At 46.7% G+C, this 15,193-nt stretch overlaps 2 protein-coding genes across 2 annotated transcripts; one reads left to right on the top strand and one right to left on the bottom strand.

Annotated features, from left to right (window-relative positions):
• The first annotated feature begins 620 nt into the window (after positions 1-620).
• On the top strand, positions 621-8,803 carry gucy2cb (guanylate cyclase 2Cb). The gene is made up of 28 exons (XM_076151689.1): positions 621-905; positions 995-1,238; positions 1,709-1,821; positions 1,914-1,981; positions 2,138-2,353; positions 2,438-2,559; positions 2,645-2,747; positions 2,929-3,043; positions 3,145-3,286; positions 3,409-3,491; positions 3,657-3,765; positions 3,852-3,933; positions 4,021-4,123; positions 4,213-4,272; positions 4,352-4,423; positions 4,629-4,733; positions 5,210-5,296; positions 5,679-5,811; positions 5,912-6,049; positions 6,146-6,234; positions 6,316-6,407; positions 6,488-6,646; positions 6,731-6,923; positions 7,007-7,181; positions 7,312-7,410; positions 7,521-7,615; positions 7,712-7,788; positions 7,978-8,803. The coding sequence occupies exons 2-28, from the start codon at positions 1,052-1,054 to the stop codon at positions 8,189-8,191; spliced, it is 3,231 nt and encodes a 1,076-aa protein (XP_076007804.1). The 5' UTR covers positions 621-905; positions 995-1,051; the 3' UTR covers positions 8,192-8,803.
• Positions 8,804-8,886: 83 nt separating this feature from the next.
• Positions 8,887-14,560, bottom strand: LOC143001854 (BTB/POZ domain-containing protein KCTD17-like). Its single transcript, XM_076151691.1, has 4 exons — positions 14,446-14,560; positions 13,509-13,634; positions 12,944-13,072; positions 8,887-11,997 (listed from the first exon to the last, which is right to left on the bottom strand). The coding sequence occupies exons 1-3, from the start codon at positions 14,482-14,484 to the stop codon at positions 12,965-12,967; spliced, it is 273 nt and encodes a 90-aa protein (XP_076007806.1). The 5' UTR covers positions 14,485-14,560; the 3' UTR covers positions 8,887-11,997; positions 12,944-12,964.
• Between the last annotated feature and the right edge of the window lie 633 nt (positions 14,561-15,193).

The raw sequence follows: 15,193 nt of genomic DNA, 5'->3' as shown, positions 1-15,193 counted from the left end.
AATGTAGAAACTTTGGTCAGATTTCATGAAAACACTTTAAATCATCTGTGTTATGTTTATTTGCCCCCCCCCCCCCCCCCCCCCTTCCCTTGGTGAGAGAGTGTGTGTGGGAAATGTGGTCAGACACCAATGGCGTCATCTGTTTTGTGTGTGTGTGTGTGTGTGTGTGTGTGTGTGTGTGTGTGTGGCAGGTCACACCACAGTTAACCGACTGTAACCTGATTATTGAGCGATTCAATTAAGCCTGCTGAGGAGGATACATTTACTCCATTCAGTTGTTCTTGGCGTGTGTGTGTGTGTGTGTGTGTGTGTGTGTGTGTGTGTGGCTGAGGCATCAAGGCTGAGATTCATTGTGTGCTTTTACAGCGTGCTCATGTTATCTGTCTGAGGTTTATGGCCTCAACAACCTTTGCACTTCTCCTTCCCAGCCTTGATGCTTCTTTTCTCAGGCAGTGTGTGCGTGTGTGTGTGTGTGTGTGTGTGTGTGTGTGTGTGTGTGTGTGTGTGTGTGTGTGTGTGTGTGTGTGTGTGTGTTTGTCATTTATCTATAGAGTGAAAGCAAACACACACTCAGATCCATATAGCGTCACCATGCCGTACCCTCCTGCTGGATACAGTTTACCTCCACAGGTCCTCTTGTGTGTCTCTTCTCATTAAACCTGCGCTCTTTGTGTTCACACTCGTAATTCATGCAGACCTTGGCACACTGGCATGTGTGTGTGTGTGTGTGTGTGTGTGTGTCTGCACAGGTTGTACATTAACAGCTTCACAGAGGAAAGACTAAAATGTGAATCTCCAGACTCGGACTCTGATGTAGGAGGATCAAACTTCCATCAGACCTGGGTGGACCTGAGAACAATCCATCGCTGGACTCCTGACAGGTTTCAACAGGAAGTACTGGGAGTGTGAGGCGACCTGATTGCACAACACCAGTGAATGGCTCAGTCTGGAGAGAAAACACTCTAATCAGCTGCTCCTTGTTTGGGTCCTGCAGACCACAGAGGCTTGAACAGCTCAGCAGAGTGAGAACCTGAAGGAGGACACGGCCATCATGAGGTTGTGTTTGTGGGCCTTGGTGATGCTCTGGGCTCCGTGCTGGGGCATCAAGAAGTGTCTGGATGGGATCATGATCAACGTGATCCTGCTGAACGATAAGGAGTCTCCCTGGAGCTTGAAGTTTGTAGAAGGACAAATCCAGAAGGCCTTAGAGACGGATGCACAGATCAACGCTGCAAACGGTGAGAAACACACTCTACTGTACTTCATCTAGCTCAGACAGAGATCAGTGTTCTTCACCTTCAGGATCTGTTTAGGAGCTTCTTCATGGAACCAGGAATCATTCTAGAAACATGGGAACTTTTAAGTCTTTTAAGCTTTGAAATCCCGATTAGCCCATCGGTCCATATTAGAGAACAAACAGCCTCATAAAGGTTACAGAGATGATTTATCACCTTGGTTGGTCAGAGATATAAAGTGAGTCAGCGTTTTGTTTTTGAAAGCTCTGGACTTTGTGGATCTGACAGGTGAAGAGTGAAGCAACAGCTGATAGCTGAGCCGCTGTGATCTCATTAGATACTGTGTGTCTAATCACTCTATCAGTTATCTGGAAACATTGGATCATTTATGGACGTTGATCTGTGTTAGAATGACAAACACTGTCAGACCACACTGACTCTTCTTCTCTCTCTCTCCATGAACAACACTCTAGATAACAACATCACCCTCACGGCCAACTTCAGAGGGTTTGACACCATATACTACCTACGCCAAGGCTGCCAGAGCAGCTCGTGTGAGGGCGTGCAGGTGATGAGGAACCTGACGGTGAGAAGGTTTGGTTCCATTGGGCTGCACCAACGTTCATCACACACACATGAACTGGCTCTCACACAGGGTTCTGCTGTCTTCTCTTGCAGACTTCTGGACAGTTGGGCTGCGCCCTGCTGGGGCCCACCTGCACCTACGCCACCTTCCAGATGGTGGAGTAAGTTCTGAAACGACTGAGCTGAACTCGCATCCATGTTGTTTTTAGAAGCGTAACAAAGCACCGGGACGCCACTCAGGCCGTCGTTACCCTGTGTTGTTGTGTGCACCTTACATGTGTCTGTCTCCGTCTCGTCCCTCTGTCGCCTTCTGCCAGTCTGGAGAAAGGTCTGAAGCTCCACACGCCCATCATCTCCGCCGGCAGCTTCGGCCTCTCCTGTGACAACACACTCAACCTGCAGCGCGTCCTGCCGCCCGCACGCAAGATCTCCAGCTTCTTAATCAACTTCTGGAGGAGCAGGAACAAGCTCAAGTCCAAGTGGGAGACGGCCTACGTCTACAAGAAGTCGACCAACGCGGAGGACTGCTTCTGGTGAGTCTCCTGGGCTCCTCCCATGCTTCACTGCTTCACTTCCTGTAGCGAGCGAATCCCATCAGGGCTGATTTCCTCCTGCAGGTACATAGAAGCTCTGGAGGTCAAATTGGGCCAGTTTGCCTCAAATGTTTCCAGAACGATGCTGCGCAGACCGGAGGAACTGAGACGAGTTCTGATGTCGCCTAAGAACCGGACGAGCAACGGTCAGTCGCTGATTCTACGATGCATCACTCTGAATAAACGTTTGTACGTTCACACGATCCTAACACACAGTGGCTCCCTCTGTAGTCTTCATCATATGTGGAACACCTGCGGACATCATAGAGGTGAAGAAGAACACCACAGAGGAACACGTCAGAAACATCGTCTTCGTCCTCATCGACCTCTACAAGTCAGTGCTCTTCCTCTCCTTCATTCTTCTCTTCCTCCATCTCGAGGCATTCTTTGAAATTTATTAGTATCTAACAAGCTTTTAGTCAGTGTGCACAACAATGCTGTACCTTCACCACTGCACCTCCTCCTCCTCCTCCTCCCCCTCCTCCTCCTCTTCCTCCACCCCCTCCTGTCCACAGTGATCAATATTACACCAACACGTCATCGCTGCCGTCCATGAGGAACGTGTTGGTGTTGACGATGCCCAACACCAGGAACTACAGAGTGAACACGGACGTGACAGGAAACAACACGGTGAGGAGCGGAGACGCCACAGACCTGATCCATACTGAGTCATCAATCAACATGGAGTATGACCTTGGTTTGTCCCCCCCCCCCCCCCGGTGTCTCTGCAGATGAACGACTACATGGCAGCGTATCACGACTCGGTGCTGCTGATCGGTCGAGTCATGAGGACCATCATGCAGAAGCCTCAGGATGACATCACACACATGCAGGAGGTCAACGTCAATTACTTCAGGAACATCGAATTTAACGGTAAATTGAAGGTCATTTCTCACTACAATTACTATGATTTTGTCATATGAAAGCACTGAAAATGAATAATAACAGTACGTCTGTGGTTGCTGCGTCTCTGAGCTGTGTGTGATTGCACTCAGGCACCGCTGGGACGTACAAGCTGGACGCACAAGGAGACAGAGACGTGACCTTCTCCATCATCTACACCACCAACAAAAACAAGGTGGAGCTCCTGTAATGCTGAGTATCTAAAAGACAAACTGGCCTCTATTCTTTAACAAGTACCCAGCATCTGCAGGAATCATTGAACTCCTCACGCAGCTCCTCTGCTGTCTTATCATATTTTATATAATCAATAATCAAATTATCAATAATTGTCTCCCTGTAGTATCGAACTTTATTCACTTTCACTACCGAGACCAACATCACCAAAGTGATTGACACGAACCCTTCGCTCATCTGGGGGCCTAGACTTCCTGAGAGCACACCGAAACAAGGTATACACACACACACGCGCACACACACACACAGACAAACAGTGTCAGGGTGCTGATGTTGTGTTTTTGCGCCGTCACACTCCTAGTCTTGGAGGGGCAAAACATCATCGTGGGTGTGTTGGCTGTCACTGTTGTCGTGGTAACCACCATCGCCATCATTTTCTACAGGTGAGCGAGGCGCTTAAGTGTAAAAATAACTGTGTACACATTTAGACTGGAGCTCCGGTTTGTTTCACACACGTGGTTCCCATCCAGGCAGAACAGGAGAGAGCGGCGCATCAGGAAGCGCTGGTCCCACATCACCTCTGACCTCATCACCCCGCTGGAGAACAATGAGCTCAACATCATCAGCCTCAAGGTGGACACAGTCTGAACTCCTCCTCACACAGGAAACCCCTCTAAGGTTAAGATCAAATGTTAACGGCTCGTCTGTCTGCGATCCTTCAGATTGATGAGGAGAGGAAGAAGAAGACGTTCATTATCCGCCGGGCGCTTTATGACAAGAAGGTACAAACAACATCGGCACTGATCAGAGAGCATTGTGGGTAACCGTACTGGAGGGTTTTTGACTGGTGTTGTGTTGCAGATTGTGATTTTGAAGGAGCTGGAACATTCAGATGGGAACTTCAGTGAGAGACAGAGGATAGAGCTCAATGCAGTACGTCACACACACACACACACACACACACACACACACACACACACACAATGAGGCACTCTCAGGTTTCGGGAGGTTTTATTGCTCGTCCTTTGTGTTAATGTTTTGCCAATTCCCGCTCAGCTGGTTCTGGTGAAATTTCACTCGTCATCCCTCCCCCTCTTCCTCCCCCCTCTTGCCTCCCCCCCGCTCCTTCCCCCTATAGTTGCTGCGAATCGACTATAACAACCTCAGCAAGTTTTATGGCACGGTGAAGTTTGAACAGGGAGTGTTTGGCGTGTTTGAGTATGGAGAGAGAGGGTCGCTCAAGGTAAGTAAAGCACACACAACATTAGCTTTCCAACCGGGAACCTGGATTTCCCTAGAAAGTCTGTTTGAAATGAACAAATTACAGCTTCATCATAATGGGGTCAGTTACAAAAACCAACAGGTGGAAAACCTTGTAAGTGTCGGCTCAACAGATCTCCTGGAGAGTTTTGTTTCTGCTACCATCTAGTGGTAACTTAGTGTAAACACAGCCGGCTATAAAAGGCTGCAAAGGGCCACCTTTTCACAACATGTCATGATTAACTTAATAACCTTCCAATTATCTTGCTCCCACGCACGCACACGCACGCACGCACACGCGCACACACACACACACACACACACACACACACACACACAACTATGAAACTGTCAATACTACAACATGTGGATTCATAATTGCCTCCAAATTAGTCCAATATGCTCTCTAGAGACACACACACACACACACTCATGACCTCTGTTTCTGTCGTCTTCCAGTTCGTGTTGAATGACAAGGTTTCGTACCCAGAGGGGACGTTCATGGACTGGGAGTTCAAGATCTCCGTCATGAACGACATCGCCAAGGTGAGATGGAGACTCTGTGTTCTGCAGCATGTTGCTTAACAACTCACAGCTGTTATTCTACTGGTGATGTGATGTACACAGGGTTGATCTTGTTGTTCTGTTGTATGTTTTAAGAGGAGACATTGATAAGTAGTTGTCTTAGTCCTCTGTAAGGTATCTGAGTACTCTGATTACTTGTATTGTAAAAAAGTGAACTCATTGCTTTACTTTGTTTCTCAGTTTCTGATAACAAAACGCATAACTGAAATTGTTCTTGCAGTTCTTCATGCTACCAGCAGAGGTCTCTGACTCCTCCATTCTCTTTAACATGAGCCTTGTTGGCTGTGTTAGTCTCCTGCAGCCTGATTTGTGAGCCACTCTCCTGTGTGTGTCTCCTCTGCAGGGCATGTCCTACCTCCACTCCAGTGACATCCAGGTCCACGGCCGCCTCAAGTCCACCAACTGTGTGGTGGACAACCGCATGGTGGTGAAGCTCACCGACTTTGGCTGCAACACCTTCCTCAACCCTGGCAGAGGTAAAACACTTGTAAACAATCAAATCCTCTGTTTGATTACTTTCTTGTCCTCTCACACTCTCCTGTGTCCTCCTCCTCCTCTTCCTCCTCTTTCTCTCAGACTTATGGACAGCTCCCGAGCATCTGAGGAAACAGGGTAACTCTCAGAAAGGAGATGTGTACAGCTTCGCCATCATCGCTCAGGAGATTGTCCTCAGGAAGTGCACCTTCTATACCAAATGCTGCTCCGACCGCATGGGTTTGTTGATTGAGAGTTTTATACATGAACACACAATGATAGTAACTGTCTGTGCTTATAGTAGAGGTTTACTATGTGTGTGTCTGTGTGGGGCAGAGAAGCTGAGCTGGGTGCAGGACCCTGGCATGATGATGTACTTAAGACCAGACCTGGACCTGGACGCAGCTTCAGAGAAAGAACAAGAGGTGATGCAGTCTAATCCTCAGGGGTGGAAACTTCATTTATATGTGTGTGATGTAGTATCTTTAAAGCTCTTTGTCTCTCAGGTCTACATGTTGATCAGAAGCTGTTGGGACGAGGATCCAGAAAAAAGGCCTGACTTCAAGAAGGTGGAAAACAGTCTGGGGAAAATCATCAGGTTAGTGCTCTAGAGTCTGTCTCAAGACACAATACAGCCTGCAGAAGCTCTAAAAGGTTCCTGTGCTTTTCCTCTCGCAGTGCCATTCATAACCAGGACAACGAGAGCTACATGGATAACCTGATCAGACGCCTGCAGATGTACTCCAGGAACCTGGAGCACCTGGTGGAGGAGCGAACGGCCCTCTACAAGGCTGAGAGAGACCGAGCTGACTGCCTGAACTTCATGCTGCTGCCTGGGTCAGTTCACTTCAGTGGTGTGGTGACTTGATGAGTTCAGGTCCGTCCGACCCCAATCCAACATGTGTTTCTCTCTGCGTGTAGCCCAGTGGTGAAAAGCTTGATGGAGACGGGTGGAGTGGAGCCGGAGCTGTACGATGAAGTGACGGTGTATTTCAGCGACATAGTGGGCTTCACCACTCTGTGCCAGTACAGCACGCCCATGGAAGTGGTGGACATGCTCAACGAGCTCTACAATGGCTTTGACAGCATCCTCGACCACCACGATGTTTACAAGGTACAGGGGGGGGTGAGAACCAGAAGGTTGACCTGAATGGCAACGTGAGTTTGTCCGTCCTCATGTCCTCTATCCGTCCTCAGGTGGAGACGATAGGCGACGCCTACATGGTGGCCTCTGGGCTGCCGAGGCGAAACGGAAACAGGCACGCGGTGGATATCTGCCGCATGGCGCTGGACATCCTGGAATTCCTGGGCACCTTCCAGCTCAAACACCTGCCTGGCATCCCTCTGTGGATTCGAATCGGCGTACACTCAGGTAGGCACGACCTCATGAGACCCAACCCCCCCAGTACCCCCAGCTCGGGAATACATCATACAGGCGTTGACTTATGCTGGAGACAATCTGAGCTTTTAAACAACTCTAACCCTGCTGGTTGTCCACCCAGGTCCCTGTGCAGCAGGCGTCGTGGGCGTAAAGATGCCCAGATATTGTTTATTTGGAGACACAATCAACACGGCATCTCGCATGGAGTCTACAGGACACCGTGAGCACACAACACACGCCAACACACACCTGCATCATACAAATAGACTTAATGAGTGTGAAGCAGAGGAGAAGTGATTTAATGTTATTTTGTTGCATGATGTCCCTCAGCCCTGCGGATCCATGTGAGTCAGCCGACCATAGATATCCTGCAGAGGACCGACTGCAAGTTTCAGTACGAGATTAGAGGAGACACGTATCTGAAGGTACAGATGAGGCTAGGCTCTTTGAATTGAACACACACACACCAAATGAACTATTTGCTAAAGCGTGTTTGTGTCTATGTGTGTGTGTGTTCTTAGGGTAGAGGTTCAGAAACCACCTACTGGTTGACCGGTGAGACGGGTACAGACTACGACCTCCCATCTCCACCCACAACGTAAGCCAAGCATCAGAACTTTATCACAACATTGATGTTTTGTTTTGCTTTCTACATTTAGATTTGAAATGTGATTCTGTTCTCCATTCAGTCACTTGAGCCCAGCATGGTTCTTTCCCCAGCTTCTTATTGTGTCAGATAATCCCATATCACTTTCAAACCCGTTTCCCTGCTCCGTGTTCTTTCCAGAGAGAACGTCCAGCGGCTCCAGCACGACCTGGCCCACATGATCCTCACCTGTCTGGAACGCCGATCTAAAAGCTCCATGAAGAGGAAGGAGATGCTTTCTGTCAGGCAGAGGAAGGACATGAAAGAGCAGGAGTGGGACACGGAGTCAGAGTGCGAGCGGCCTGAGTACCTGCATCTGGCCTCTGTCGATAACACGCTCAGCACTTTCCTGTAGGACAAACCTGGACAGACTGAATGTAAACACACAGAGCAGGAGCCCAGTACTCACCTACTGGTAGTATTACTTCAGTCGACTGTACTACACGCCGCAAACTGACCGTGATATTGCATCATTATTGAATGTCCTCTTGTTGATGAAACAAATGATTTACGCTTGTGCTGCCGGTTTGGAACTTGTCAGATCGATTCCATGGACAGTTGTAATGATTGATATTTATTTGGTGCATGGCTGAGTCCTTCCCTGTGTGGACTCGGTGCTCAGATGAGAAATACTACTTTGTTTTCTGGACTTCAGGCTCTTTCTCAGATTAGCAGCCGGCCTTTATTTGCCATTGAAGCTGTTTGTTGGTTTCTGTGCTGGTGTGTCAGATCAGACCGGCCCAGTTTGTTGTAGATTGATTGGGTTTGACTTTAGCTCAGAAATCGACATCCTGAACTTCACCCTCTGGGCTACATGAGCTACTCAGATAACTGTTATGTAAATGTGGACTTTCCTCTTGTATGTTTTTGATATTTGCCTTTGTATTGTTGGAACAATGTCCATGAACAAACAGGGAATTGATTCATCAGACTAATAAAATGTATCATTTTTAAAATAACCTTTGATCAAACATGAGTTTTCAGGTGTTTTGATGTTGAATATACAGTATATATATATAAATAAATAAGAACAATAAAAAGAAAAAAGCCTTTCATTAAACTGTAGAGCTTTATCATGACACGGTTGAACATCATATCCTGTATACAGAAGCACACTGAGGCCTTATGAACAGCAGAGGAAACAAACTCCAGCATCAGATCAAAATATTTTCCTATGTGCTTTGTTCATCTTTACACCAAACACAATGTAAAAATACTAAAACACTTCTGTGCAGCAGAAAACATGATTAATGTACTCCTTAAATGTGGTCTGAGATTAAAATAATGGACAGAGACGCTTTGCTTCAAGAGACGATCAAGACTAAAAAACAATGAACTCTAACGACTCTGATGAGAGATAATTGGATTCAGGTGTTTCAATCAAGGAGACCTGATTGAAGCTGTGTGCATAAAAAGGCACACACAGCTGCTTTCTGATGGAAGCTCTGATTGTGTGAACCAACAAATACACAACAGAACTCAAGGGGCTCTGGAGGGTTCTGGGTGTCAGTCTACAATTGCTTCAGGGAATTTAGGCTTTTGGTTTCTGCACACCAACTCCAAACTTCGACTGCTTTGCTGCCTCAGGGCCAACGGAAGAGTCACTGACTGAAGGAACAATGAAATCCAATTTGTAATGAGTAATTACAGAATAAAAGGCATTAGAAATGGATGATTCATGAATACAATGACTTAAACACACAAGTAAATCAACAACAATGATGTTGATGAATGAACTTCCTGTTGATCAGACTTATCAGCAGCAACAGGAAGTGTTGTTTATTGCTGCTACAGGAGTTATTAAATAGAATATTCCCCAGTCTGGACTTTGAATAATTGAAGAATTTGTTCAATAATGACATAGAGAGCACAACTGTCCACAGATCAGACACATTTGATGAGTGATTCATGCAGAAATCTGGGTAACAATTTAATTTTAATCCAAAAACCAAACAAGCAGTACACAAAGCTGTTTGTTACTGCAGAAGATCTTTACTCTCATCTATTGTACTCATGAATATCATGTTTGTAAAAACTGTAACATGCAAGTGGGGTTTTTGTTTTTATAAAACTGTTCTACTGGTAACACATGAAATCGTTTAAAAGAAGATTTCAAACACTTGGAAACGACTTTCCAACAGCAGCTACAGGCTAAAACTACAAACTATTCAGTAATTCTCCAAAAAATATACAAAAAAATATTTGTACACAGCCGAAGATCATCAGGTCTGTAAACGTCAAATCTATACGTAAAGTAGAAAAAGTAAAAGGTGACCCCCCCCCCCCCCAAACCTCCATACAAAAACTTTTAAACGCCAAATTAACACAAAAAAAGAGTGACAACAGAAAAATATTTGAATATTCAAGAAAATAAATAAGACAACATAAAAAAATTAAAAACACATTTCATACAAAAACACTTTAGCAGGTTTCACCTCATGGCTGTGTGTTGTGTCTGCGGGTGTTTAGTTGACAACGGAGCAAATATGAGCGGTGAGGAATTAACTCAAGTTGCACGTGGCTAAAGCACGCGGCTAAAGCACACGCACACCTTTGTTTTTGCTGCTTGAAATCAAGGCACCAAATTATCCAAGACGAAACATAAAAACAGGATTGCGTCGCTTCAGTCTTTCTCCTCTTGCTATTGATTGAACAAACGATTGCGGCTATTGTGCGTCATTCTACTGGAATAATCTTAATCTAATAAAGTATTGCTAGTTTCCTTAAAGTCTCCCTTACGTTTAAGATGAACACACAAATACACGCACACACAGTTGTACAGCAGATTGTCTCAGTGTAATTTTTACTGCCTATTGCTTGTATAATTGTCTATAAAACTAAATTTACTTCTTGTTGAATTCTGGATTTGATTGGCCCCCTAAGAAGCCGTCACCGTGCTTCAGAGGTTTCTTCTTCAGATCTTTGTGGCGTTGCAGACGTCACTCTCTAATGGCCACAATCGTCACGGTACTCAAACTTAGGACCAGTCCGGATAAACGTCATTCCTAAGACGCACACTGGGCTCGACATTCGGGCTCTGTGACAAAGCACACATCCATCCTATCCTACTTGAGTGGAGTTTGAAGGCAGATTAACCATATTTAGCTGTTTTTCTGCACATAGATTTGCTGAAATTTAGAGAAACGTTGAAAGCTTTGTCATGAAAACATTGTAAAATGCGATATCGCAGCAGTGAACGACACAAAGCTTTTCAACGCTACACAGATGCCATCTGCGAGCATCACGCCGTCTGCAACACGACAGCGTATTGTAGCCGTTAATCAACAGCTCACACTCAGTACGCTTACCCGCATTCAGCTCAATAAACACGCTGTTGGCTGGCTGTTAGCTAGTTAGCAGCTAGCTAGCAACCCTGAGCAGCTGAAGCTGCTTTAAGCAAAACCCAAATGTAAACATTAGCTACTTTGGTGTCCAAACTAGCAAACACCGTTGGTTTATGATTTATTTTGTGATGTAACCGACTTGTGCGCGATAGTTGATGATTCACCACAACCTAACGTTAACCTACATGTCTGCTAGCTAAAGAAGATGCTGTAACTAAGCTAGGTTAGCTAGCGTGACAAGTCCGAACAAACGTGCTTTGGGACAACAGTTATGTTTGGAAAATTTCGTGACCGTTTCCGCCTTTTTTTGAGTAATCAAGGTCGACTCAATCTTGATTTTGACCTCTGTGACATCAATAAAATATATTTATTGTCTTTCACGGAGCAGAATTGATGCTTTAACATGGTGTGTAATCATACTGAGTGTGAACAGGTTCCATCAGACAGATTATTGGTTCAGCACCTTGGTTTGGACGGATCTGGATCTTTGGTCATAAGACACTAAGCTTCACGCCGACCCGTGGCATATAAAAGGCTCTCACACACACACACACACACACACACACACTCTGAGTATCTTTGTCACACGCATTTCTGTACTTAAAATAACTCTGGATGTATTTTTACTAATGACATTTCTTTGTGATTTGGTCATTTTAAATTATCAGTAGAGGGGGAACAAAGCTTTATGTCTGTTTTGGTGAATGTCCATTATTGTAACACACACACACACACACACACAGGCCATGTAGAAAAAAATAAGTGGAAACAAACTCTTGTGTGTTTTCTACATCCTGGACCCGTGAATCTGGAAAAGCTGCAGAAGCAAAGGGACAAAATCAGACTTCAGCGTTTGGAAATACGATCATCAAGTCTATAATCACATCTCTGTGCAATCTAAACAACTTGTGTGTGTGTGTGTGTGCGTGCGTGCTGCTGCTGATGACGACGAAGATGATGATGATGAGAATGATAACAGAATTGGAGCCAGAGGTTTACCCGTTATTACGTCTAGAAATGTGTGTCTGGTTTGTGATGTTTAAAGGCCTTTGTACTGTACTGTGTGTGTGTGTGGGTGGTTGTATTTTGGGACGTTGTGTGTGTGTGTACACAGACTGGGAAGGACATCTAGCACTACTGCTAAACTCAAAGGTCAGGGATATTTCATGTCACAGCATTGGTAATGAGAGCTTGCAGTGAGGCAGCTCGATCAATATCTCCAGTCAGACACACACACACACACACACACACACACACACACACACACACACACACACACACACACACACACACACACACACACACACACACAAACCTGGTGTATCACTGCTGTGCACACTGGGAATTTACAATAATCCAATTCTTAAAATCAACTTATTATCAAATATTGCTGCTTTTCAAAGTGGCTGTGGCCTTTAGCGTTCTGCTGCACTTTCCCATCTAATATTACCGTCACGTTCTCTCGTATACGATATACAGAGAAGTTTGGATTTCATCCTTGGTTTCCTGTTTCCGTGTCAAAGCTACGTCCAGAGCAGAAACGGCTAGAGATCCAATAACACATCATCCATCTATCTGCAGATGTGTTTCCAATCAGGAGTTTTGATTCCTCGTGTTGTGGGCAGGTGACGTAGCGATATGGAACTCAATGCAGTGCCATGAAACACCGTGCGGCCTTTGAGGACATCACACACACACACACACACTAAAGTCTACTCTTCTACCCACTAGCACGTCTGTCACACTCTAGCACAGGTCCTCACCCATTCCCGCACATGACTCCCTCATTCTCTAAGCCACTCATTTGGCGTGGTATCTCTCCCTCCCTCTTCCTCCTCCTCCTGCTCCTTTGCTGCTCCCTCCTCCTCCTTCTCCTCCTGCGCCTCCGACGGCTTCCGTTCGACACAAAAGGATGGAGGGGAAAACACAAACGATAACAAAACCAGACAGAAAACAATGACAAAAACAAATGAACAGGTGATGAGTGTCTGGTGATATAGAGAGAGACAGATATACGCTGATATCTCTATATGTGAAGGGAGGAAGAGGAGCGACACGGAGAGAGAGGGAAGCAAAGTGAAAGAGATGAAAGAGGGGGAGAGCGGTGTGAATGATGGAGTGAATACGTTTGTGAATGACATTTTGAGGCGAATGACATTTGGAGAGCGCAGGATCAAAGCACACTCGTACCCACTTCAATAAGCCACACAACACAAATGCGAACAAACACACACACAAAAAGAGGGAACAATCACACGCCCCTTGGTCCTCTGTGTGTGTGTGTGTGTGTGTGTGTGTGTGTGGGTGGGCGGGCGGAAGGCTGTGCACCTTGGTTTTGTGGCTGGGCTCTGTGCTCAGTCCGGTCCCGGGTGTGTGAAGCTCTTTGGATACGACGCACAGGAACTCGGCTTGGTCCTCTGTGCCGTAGCTGTACGACGAGCCGATGTTCACCATCTGCACACGGAGAGACACAACACACAGGGAGAGAGAGAGGGGAGGGAGAGAGTGAGCACGCGGAAGAAGAGAAAGAGGATGAGACTTTGTCGGGAAAGAAAAGATCGCAGGGTACACGGGACGCGGGGTGAGACAGGACGCCACGTGACGGCGAGGGCAGAGAGACGGGGTGGCACTCATGCATGGTGGGAGGGTCACAAATAACAGGGAACAGAACTGCCTTGGCAAAACAATTCTAAGTGAGAATCTATATGCACTTAAAGCTACAGCAGAGGGGGATTGTGGGTGTTTAACCCTTAAAGGTCGTGGATTATTCTCAGGAGACGCTTTATCAGGGGTTTTGTACCTTTTTACGTACGCTTCCATGTCAACTGAGGTCTAAATTAAACCTTTCCTCATAAAGTTAGAGCCTTTTCATCACACAGGGCGCGGAGTTAAAGCAGGGGGGACGTCAACAAGTTGCGCTCGTGTTGTAGACTGTACACTGGTGACCTCAAAGGGTTAAGCTGGTTGAAGGTGAAAGACGTGACCACAGTGTAAACATAAACGTATAGGATTTGAATGTAATTTTCAGCAGGGGCGATCTTAACTATCCGTATACGTGAACCCGTCTGGTTTAACAAAGTGGGTCAACATTGTGCTTATTGTGGGAGTGCAGGTAGCGGGGGGGGGGGGGGGCGGGTCAGGTCAGGGGGGGCCAAGGGGGGTCAGGCCAAGGGTCAATCAAGATTGAAGGGTCAGCAGCAGCGTGAGTCCAACCCACAGTCCAGAGCAGTCCGGTGCGGGGCTTTCTGCAGGCGCGCACGCTGACCTGCTCAAACTTCCAGCCGTCCGACATGGTGGAGACCATCTGGGTCAGCTCCTCCTCCTGGCACTGCAGCACCCGGTACACATGTTTGGGGGGCACCTGCTGCAGAGAGAGAGAGAGGGAGAGAGAGAGAGGAGGTGGGGCGAGGAGAAAGGACGTCAAATCATCTTCAGAAGCGGCGCGGAGACGAGAGTGCAAACCTCTGCCAAGGCCAAATGGTCCTACAATCATGACTCTGTCTCTCAATGATCACGTTTAACAGGTTATTGACTTTTGGTGACTGAAAACATAAAGCAAAGAAACCAAAAAGAATGGCTTTGGTTGATCAGCTTCTCAGAGTGAGCTGCAGTGAGGAAGACGAGCAGCACGCTTGGTTTATAATAGAAGACGACAAGAGCGATTCTGTAATGGACTTCACACGAGAGCTGCTGCTTCTGCTCATACTTAGCAACGCGTTTAACCCCCGGGCGGGTGGTAGCAGTGCAGCACAGAGTGAGAGTGGGCGTGCGAGAGAGAGAGGGAGCGAGAGTGCGAGCGGCAAGATTACATAAGAGTGAGTGTGAGCCTTCTGAGGGAGGAAGAGGAGGGAGAGGTGAAGCCTGATGCACAGCAGCTGTCTTTACAGAGGCACAGCGGGGTGGGATCACTGTACGGGAGCCAGGGGGGACTGCAGAGACCCGCACAGTCCTGCAACCTGTGGTACCTACAGTATTATGTGATCATAAGAACGCAACACTGTCTCCGTGGTTAC

This window comes from Genypterus blacodes, unplaced genomic scaffold, assembly GCF_046128005.1.
Source record: "Genypterus blacodes isolate CSIRO-AG114 ecotype Tasmania unplaced genomic scaffold, CSIRO-AGI_Gbla_v1 ptg000055l_1, whole genome shotgun sequence".
Lineage (NCBI taxonomy): Eukaryota > Metazoa > Chordata > Actinopteri > Ophidiiformes > Ophidiidae > Genypterus > Genypterus blacodes.
This window is presented reverse-complemented; position numbering and strand designations above follow the sequence as displayed.